At 37.4% G+C, this 10000-nt stretch overlaps 1 protein-coding gene across 1 annotated transcript in view; it reads right to left on the bottom strand.

Moving 5' to 3' along the window:
- LOC137659277 (uncharacterized) overlaps positions 1-2509 on the bottom strand; it is a 32974-nt gene extending 30465 nt beyond the window's left edge. The window contains exon 1 of the mRNA XM_068394305.1: positions 2180-2509. Coding sequence (XP_068250406.1) covers positions 2180-2509 — 330 coding nt within the window. The remainder of the gene's footprint in view (positions 1-2179) is intronic.
- Between the last annotated feature and the right edge of the window lie 7491 nt (positions 2510-10000).

The raw sequence follows: 10000 nt of genomic DNA, 5'->3' as shown, positions 1-10000 counted from the left end.
AAACCCCGAGGTACTTAAGGGGGGAGGGGGAGGTCACCCCTTTGGTGCCAAGTCTGAAAGAGCATTTACATTCTAAAGAAATTGGCAATAGGTCACAATAATGCTTGTATAGTAAACAAGGGAAACGGATATATTATATATTTAATTAAATAATAAGTATTAGTTGACCTTTTAGTAACTTCTATGATGGAAAAAATAATTATATAATTAATATAATAAACATTTAAAAAACCTCACCCTTATCAATGCATGCCAATACGTCCCTGATTTATTCAATGTTTGAGTGATTAAATATCAAGTATAACTTAACCTTTTAATAACTTGAGTGATAAAAAAAGCAGCATAACTAAAAATACCACGCCAATATCAATGCATGCCACTGCGTCCCTTGCTCTGTACAATCCCCCGTGTGTAGAAAAAAATGGTCCATAAAATCACCGAGGAAGGTCATTCCCACACAGATTAAATATCATCATTTGCCCATGCATCAGTGCCACCAACCACGCATGCGACAACAACCGGACCGGAAATGGTTGTATTATTAGCAGAAGTTGAACTGTTCATGTGGCCGTGAGTTTCACATCCGATAGTGGGACGATTGTGGCAGATAGTATCCCGTGAGTTGTTGTCCTTCTAATGTGGAACTCGATGGAAGAAGAAGAAGAAGAAGAAGAAGAAAAAGAAGAAGGAGGAGGAGGAGGAGGAGGAGGAGATGAGCCGAGAGATGATTCTGAAGCTTCAGGAGAGAAGAAGATGCTGTTGGAGGAAGAGTTGATTGATGAGGATCTTGATTGAAATGAGGCTTTATTGTGGGGCTTCAGGGGAGAACAGGAGGATGATGGAGGAAAAACAGCTGTATTATATATATATATATATATATATATATATATATATATATATATACATATATATATATATGTATATATATATATGTATATATATATATATATATATATATATATATATATATATATATATATATATATTACCGGCTAGGCTACAATCCCAGTTGGAATAGCAGGGTGCTGTAAGCTCAAGGGTTCCAACAGGGAAAATAGCGGCTATATATATATATATATATATATATTATATATATATATATATATATATATATATATATATATATATATATATATATACATATATATATATATATATATATATGTATATATTACTGTATATGTATATTTATACATATATAATATAATAAAATCTATATATATATATATATATATATATATCTGAATAACAGTGGCTATATATTTATAGTAGTTTATGGGTTTTATAGTATATCCTCTTATGAGGGACGTCCTAACATACGGACCTTCGAGAGGAGGAGGTAGAGTTTGAATAAGATGTGCCACCAGGTGTATTCAGTCCAAGTTTTCGTTCCAGCTGGTTGTCATGCAAGAGAAAGAAGGAGACATTGACCCCTCACCATGCACCATGAGAGCCACATAAGATAGGGGCGTTAAGCGCCCATCATCTCCCCTTCATTCAATTCTTATTGTAGTGTAATGGAACGATGCGCATGCGCCAGTAATCGAATCGTGCAGAGGAGGCATTTCCGCGCATGCGCTCTGAAATGGCTGTCCTTCGTTCGTGTTCTCCCCCCGTTCGGTTTCGTGTGAAAGCTGTTGAAGGTAGTCAGGTAGGTGGACAGGTAGGCTGAGGCTAGGTAGTAGGTTGCACGAGGGTCTGAGACCTAGATAGAAGTCCCAATCAGCTCAGGGGACCCTCATCATGCTCAGATAGACGGTGAGTCCAGAAAATGAATCAATAACTTCAACATGCTCTGAAGGCCAGTGAAATAAGAAATGCTCTGTCCTCTTGGAAATTATAGATTCTCTTGCGCATGCGCTGAAGAACCAGCTAACAACCTGGAGAGGTGGCTTTGGCTTTTATCATAATTAATAGATTGGTCATTGTTTTTTTTTTTTTTCAAAGAGCGACATGCAGGTCCATGGAAAGTCATTGAAAGAGGGAGTTCTCATGCAATAGTTGAAGGCCAATTCCTTTCAGAGTCCTCTGGCACAGGCCCTCTCTCATGCGTCTCAGTGTCCTTTTGCTTTTTCCCCCGAAGGAAGCCCCCTGCAGAAGAGGCAAGGAGAGTATCCTACGTCCACTTAGTCAGGGTCCAATCCAGGATACCAATGATCCTCCATGCGTGAAAACTTACCGGGATTTGCAAGGGCTTCGATAAGGCACCGTCTTCGGGTTCCTCAGTCAGGATCTGGCCCGGAGGACCTACGTCCTCCGACAGCGTCTCATTGCCATCCTTCGAGGAGGACAAGGACTTTTCCAGGTCTCCGTCAGTAGTTGAGTTCCCATCATCCACCACCTGGTTAAGGGCGGGCACTGGTGTCGCGGAAAACGCACGTTGCAAGGGCGTGTGTTGCCCTCCGGCGCCCCCGGCTCTGGCCGCTCCTTCGACCACCTGTCTGTTGATACCGTAGGGCTCGCCTGTGCCCTCGGCAGATGGGAGGATTCCTGGAGGAGATAATCGCATTTCATAAGGGCAGTGTTTCCTCCTGTAGGAATATCGTCAGTCAAGGCTACACAATCGAATGTCTATTATTCCGTCGGTCCAAAGGGCATGCAGAGGATTATATTATTCAATTTATATCCTTTTGTGTCCTATAGGAAGGAATCCTCTAGGGTTTAATCAAGGATTTAGGATGATTTCAAGACAGACAAGCAAGGAGTCGAGGTATCACTCAACTATTCCAATGAAGAAGAAATAGTGTAGTCCAATAAGGCAACTTAAACAATCCTTATAAAAGGATTTGAAAAGGTAGAGAGGTTATTTTGTTAATATGGTAGGCCTATCTCTCTCTCTCTCTCTCTCTCTCTCTCTCTCTCTCTCTCTCTCTCTCTCTCTCTCTCTCTCTCCGCAATATACATTCTCCCCCTCTTTCAAAATAGTCCCTGACATAACCTTCAATCCATCAAATTGACTTTTCTCTTTTTACCCTTGAAATGTCCCCAATAATTACCTAAAGTTTAGCCCCCCTCTAACTTGAGAGGTACTTATGCTTCCCTCCCCTTCCCCCGAGACCTCCCCTATAGCGACAATATATATATATATATATATATATATATATATATATATATATTATACTGTATATATATATATATATATATATATATATATATATACATATGTGTGTATATATACATATATATATATATATATATTATATATATATATATATATATACATATATATATATGTATTGTATAAGAAGGGGAAGGAAAAAAAGACGATGGATTGACGAACTAAGAAAGTTTGCGGGTCTGGACTGGCACCGAAAGACCATAAACGGACGCAAGTGGGACATGTCTGAGGCCTTTGTTCTGCAGTGGACTAGTAATGGCTAATGATGGTTGCATATATATATATATATATATATATATATAATATATATATATTTATATATATATATTTATTTATTATTATTATTATTATTATTATTACTACAAGCTAAGCTACAGCCCTAGTTGGAAAAGCAAGATGCTATAAGCCCAAGGGCTCCAACAGCGGAAAATAGCCCAGTAAGGAAAGGAAATAAGGAAACAAATAACGATCTGAGAAATAATGAACAATTAAGATTAGATATGTTAATATATATATATATATATATATATATATGTATATATATATATATATATATATATATATATATATATATATATATATCCTTGCCGAGGGACTACCTCTCAGTACCTCACTCCCTCCCAATGTCTCCCTCCCAGCCTGACGATGCTACTCCAATCAAGGCTGTAACATGGCTTTACATGGGAGGCGTTTGATATCCGTTCAGCCTTACGCCAATGTCACCAATTTATTTATTATACATCATATATTTTTCAGGCTTGGATGAAGGCGTGAATGGCGTAGGTACGCCTGACTATTTGCGTAATGTCAATATGCGTTGGAGGACGACTGATGCGATCTAACCCTATATTTTTTAAAGAGGATTTCTTCCTCTTTTAGGATTTAATATGAGTAACAACGCTTTGAAGGTATTTTCAATAAGGTTTTGAATTACATATTCGAGTTTTACATGTTGTATTATTCAACTCGACAGTCCTTGACCTTTAATTCTGCGACGTCATACTGCATGATTTACTGTTTTTTTTTATATATATATATCGTGAGAGTTCATAACCTTGTGATTTGTGACGCCTTTTCTATATACATCATTATTGTACCGTAAAATTTGATAATTCATGGTTATGACAAGTTAATGGAAGGGTTATTTTCATAGTTATATATATGTTTTATATATTATCATCATCTCCTCCTACGCCTATTGACGCAAAGGGCCGCGGTTAGATTTCGCCAGTCGTCTCTATCTTGAGCTCTTAATTCAATACCTCTCCATTCATCCTCTCCTTCGTGCTTCATAGTCCTCAGCCATGTAAGTCTGGGTCTTCCAACTCTTCTAGTGCCTTGTGGAGCCAGGTGAATGTTTGGTGAACTAATCTCTCTTGGGGAGTGCGAAGAGCATGCCAAAACCATCTCCATCTACCCCTCATCATGATCTCTTCCACATGTGGCACTCGAGTAATCTCTCTTATAGTTTCATTTCTAATCCTGTCTTGCCATTTAACTCCCAATATTCTTCAGAGGGCTTTGTTCTTAAATCTATTGGAGATTGTTTCATTGTCATACCATGACTCATGTCCATACAGTAACATCGATCTCACTAAACTGATATATAGTCTGATTTTTATATGTAATTTCAGGCGATTTGATTTCCAAATTTTGCTTAACCTAGCCATTGTCTGATTTACTTTTTTTTCAATCTTTCACCAAACTCTAATTCTAAAGACCCTGTATTGGAGATCATAGTTCCTGAATACTTGAATGATTCTACCTCATTAATCTTTTCTCTTCAATGATATTTCCTCTTCCATTGCATACTCCGTTCTCATCATCTCTGTCTTTCTTATATTTATCTTCAGCTCAACCTCGTGGGATATTTCATGCATTCTGGTAAGCAAGCATTGCAAATCCTGTGGTGTTCTGCTAACAAGGACAGCATCATCAGCATATTCTAGGTCTGCTAAATTCCTATCACCAATCCAGTCCAATCCTTCTCCACCATCTCCGACTGTTCTACGCATTACAAAATCCATGAGGAGGATAAACAACATAGGTGACAACACATTCCCTTGGAGTATTCCGCTGTTCACTGGAAATTAATTTAATAAGACTCCATTGCCATTATTTTTGCACTTGTGCTCATGAACAGATTTAATCAAATTTACATATTTAAGAGGAATTCCATAATAACGCTGGACTCTACACAAAATTGGCCGGTGCACACTATCAAAGGGTTTTTCATTGTCCAGAAATGCCATCAAAGGGGGATTTTTATATTCTACACATTGCTGAACAAGATGTCTCAAAATGAGAATCTGGTCAATGCAAACTTCTACCTTTTCTAAATCCTGCTTGTTCATCTCGCAGCTTTTCGTCAATCTTTCTCTCCAGTCTCTTTAGAATAAGCATACTTTATATTTTCATAACATATGACGTAAGTGTTATGTCTCTGTAATTATTGCAGTCAGTCAGGTCTCCATTTTTTTGGTATTTTCACCAACACTCTTAACTCCCATTCATCAGGTTTTGCCTCTTCATGCCACATTTTACAAAATAATCTCTAGGAGTCACTTCATTTTCTGCCAGTATCATCTCGGCAGTTATTCCATCGTATCCCGGGACTTTCCATCTCTGTAGTTTTTTTGAGGATAGCTTCGACTTCACACACACTGAATTCATTCATGGAGCATCAAGGTCTTCACCAGCTTCAGGTATATCAATCAAATTATTCCCTTTATATCTCCTATTCATAACCTCACTAAAGTGTTTTATCCAACGTTGTCTTTCTTCATCTTCTGTTGCTATAACAGAGTCACCTCTCTTTTTAATGGGTATATGCTGCTTCTTCTTTGCCCCAGTCGAGATTTCATTAATAATCCATGAGCAATTCTTACACCATAGCCAGTTCCCGAATTTATAGCTTTGTTAGCCTCGTCTGCTTTACTATCTAGATATTATCTACAGTCAGACACTTACTCTTTATTGTATAGGAGAGAGAGAGAGAGAGAGAGAGAGGAGAGAGAGAGGAGAGAGAGAGAGAGAGAGAGAGAGAGAGAGAGAGAGAGAGAGAGAGCGAGCCATTCTTACAAGAATTTTGGATGTCTCAAAGACTTTTTAGTCCATCCGCGGAGACCCCATTTGCTCTTTGGTAGAGCGATTTAGTTTAAACATTTGGAGATTTCTTATGATCTTGTCTAATTTATTCTTGAACTCGTTTACCGTGTTACTGTTTACTACATTTGCGGGAAATCTCTTCGAAGTATTTGCTATTTTGTATGTAAAGAAATTGCTACATTGAGTGATGTATCTTTTCAATTCAAGTTTGTATCCGTTACAATCTGGACTGATTTGTGCTAAGCGTGAATAGATTGTTGTAATCTATATTGTTATTCCTTTAAGAATTTTGAATGCTTCTATTAAGTGTCCCCTTAGTTGTCGAATTTGTAGATCGAATAAGTTCAAACGTTCCATCCTTCGTCTATATCCAAATTGTCTTAGTGTTGGATAAACGAGAGAGAGAGAGAGAGAGAGAGAGAGAGAGAGAGAGAGAGAGACAGAGAGAGAGAGAGACAGACGCAGGATTAATTTTCATGAATGTCATTGAAAAGGAAGGTCGTTGATTGGCATTCCATAAATCCTCTTGTCATATATAGCCATTTTTTCCCATCTAATAACATTGAACGATGTCGGATGACGCAATATTGAAAACCAACAAATTCTTTCTGGTGTAGATGATGGGTTGATCTCTCTCTCTCTCTCTCTCTCTCCTCCTCTCTCGTCTCTCTCTCTCTCTCTCTCTGCTATATAATAAAGAGCAAGTGCCTGTATATATACATTCCCAGATATTTTTTCTCCAGATTAAGAGGTAAATTCCCCCCCCCCTTCTCTCTCTCTCTCTCTCTCTGAATCATAGCTGACCTATTACTCCGAATGGCCTATATGTGAGTTCTAAACCTCTCTCCCCCCACCTCATTGTCAAGCGAGCCACAGGCCAAAAATAATAATAATAACAATGACTGACGAATGGAACGGGTTATTATTGCCTCATATTTAAACATGAACTATGGCACTAAACGGTAAATCGTTTTCTCTATTACGCAAGACTGAAATAACGGCGAAGGGGGCGGCTGGAATAAACGGCGACTGGTTGCTCGTTATTTCCGTGTTACACAAAAGAGAAATTTCTATTTTTTCACATTCCTATTCAGAACCGCGAAACTGATGGAGGCTATGTCAGCATATTTATTGTTTAGGTTTTCATAAGGCTTCGTATGTTTTTGTCGTAATTGTCGAGTCGTTTGAACGAAAATATAAGGGAATTTAGCTAGATATACTTTGGCGTATCGTTCATGTCATAATTATCATCTCATTTTGAACGAAAATATAAGGAATGTAGCTAGATATAATTTGGCGTATCTAACATGTCATAATTATTGTTTCGTTATGAACGAAATTATAAGATAATGTAGCTTTTATTGAACTTCAAAAGTTCAAAGTTGCAGCAAATGTTTTTTATGTTGAACAGGCTGACATAAGTCTTTTTATAGTATATATGTAAAATATGTTTTGATGGTACTGTTTTTTGAATATTTTAATTTAATTGTTCATTATTTCTCATGTAGTTTCTTTCATCACTGGGCTATTTTCCCCTGTTGGAGCCGTTGGGCTTATAGGATCTTGCTTTTCAACTAGGGTTGTAGCTTAGCTAATAATAATAATAATATAATAATAATAATAATAATAATTAAGAATATGCGTTTTTAAAACCACAAAACCTATTTCCAAGTGTAGAAATAAATGAAATCATACTAGTCGAGGTAGGGTTCGAACGCACCTACTCTAAAACAGAATTTGAGAGAGAGAGAGAGAGAGAGAGAGAGAGAGAGAGAGAGAGAGTTTTTAACAAGTGCTCTATTAAACTGCATTTCCTGTGGTATGTTAACCACGCCCATATCAGTACTTCCTTCCTTCCGCACTTACAAACCTCACACTCATTCAACCCTCACCTCCGCCCATCCCCCCCCTTCTCTCTCTCTCTCTCTCTCTCTCTCCGTCCATACCAACAGATAGTCCTGTTATTCTTATATTTTTGTTTATTCAATTACTTATCCATTTATGTACTTTTGAACGTCCTATTTTCAATATTTCTCTTTCTCTCTCTCTCCTCTCTCTCTCTCTCTCTCCTCTCTCTCCTCTCTCTCTCTCTCTTTCTCTCTCTCTCTCTCTCTTATTTCAATGTTGTTTACGCTTTCCAAGTTCATTTTAAGAATCCCAAGAGATCCTTAGATAAACGAATAGACAGACAGACAGGCAGATAAAAAGATAGACAGACAGACAGACAGCTAGATAGATAGATAGATAGACCAACAGATAGATAGATAGACAGATAGACCGACAGACAGCTAGATAGATAGATAGATAGAAAGACCGACAGATAGATAGATAGATAGATAGATCAACAGACAGCTAGATAGATAGATAGATAGACCGACAGATAGATAGATAGATAGATAGATCAACAGACAGCTAGATAGATAGATAGATAGACCGACAGATAGATAGATAGACCGACAGATAGATAGATAGATATGATTGTATAAAGGGATAGAATAGATAACGGATGTAGAGATAGAGAGATAGACACACAGACAGAAAAATAGATAGATAGATAGACAGAGAGATGGGCTGGTATAGAATAATAGATATACCTCTATAGATAAAATAGTAACAAAACAAACAGGTTAATGACTTAACGACCCCCTATTTATCTACGGATAATTACAGGTCTCACTATTTTCCCCCTTTTTTTTAAACGTTCAGTCATTCACCTATCCCTAGTTAAGGGAAATTCCCACGTACTGGGGTCGAGGGTCAGTAGCTTCTGCTGTTGGGGGGGGGGGAGTGTGGGGGAAAACCGGGGTAAGTTAGGGAGGTGAATATTGTAAATTTCCCCAACGCCGTTGTTGTTGGGGTATTAAAGCCAACACTTGTTGTTGGCACGGGCCCCAACGCTGTTAAAGCGAAAGGAGCAGTCGAGGGAAAACTGGGGATTTTCTTCTGTATTTTATTTGATTCTTGGGGTAATTTCCTTGAAATTTTAGGGGATTTTGGGACAGTAGCATGCGAGACGCACAGATTTTAAAGTTCAGAAGGAGCAGTGCTTGAGTCTACACACACACACACACACACACACACACACACACACATATAATATATATATATATATATATATATATATATATATATATATATACACATATACACATAGCAACAACAACAAATGCACCTGTTTCTAGTCCACTGCAGGACAAAGGCCTCAATGTACTTATTCATGTCTGGGGTTTAGCTAGTTTTTGTCACCACGCTGGCCACTGATGAGTGGTGATGATGGGAAGCTTTATTCTGATCGGTCACTGAAAACCAACCTAGTATGGATGACTCTGAATAGTACAGCTTTGTTGAGCATGGTGATAAACAAATTTTCACTGCGTTAAGATATATATATATATATATATATATATATATATATATATATATATATATATATATATATATATATATAATATGTGTGTGTGTGTGTGTGTGTGTGTGTGTGTGTGTGTGTGTGTCATTCAAGATGCTACGGTCAAAAGCATATAAATGCTGCTACTAAAACCAATATATTTATAAATTATGAACACTTGCATATATGTGCACCGAATCATTGGTGAGCACTGTTATTTATATGATCTGAGCACTTGTGCAATCATTAAATACGTGAACTTCATTCACTAGAATTGCAAAATGAATGTCAATTAAATTGACCCAAACATCAAATTAATAAGTAAATAACCAAATGAATAAATAAATGAATAAATCATAAGAAAATCTCAATTCTTCACAAAGTAA

Source organism: Palaemon carinicauda, chromosome 19 (genome assembly GCF_036898095.1).
Source record: "Palaemon carinicauda isolate YSFRI2023 chromosome 19, ASM3689809v2, whole genome shotgun sequence".
In the NCBI taxonomy this organism is placed as follows: Eukaryota; Metazoa; Arthropoda; class Malacostraca; order Decapoda; family Palaemonidae; genus Palaemon; species Palaemon carinicauda.
Note: the sequence above shows the minus strand (reverse complement) of the source record. Positions and strands in the feature narration are given on the sequence as shown.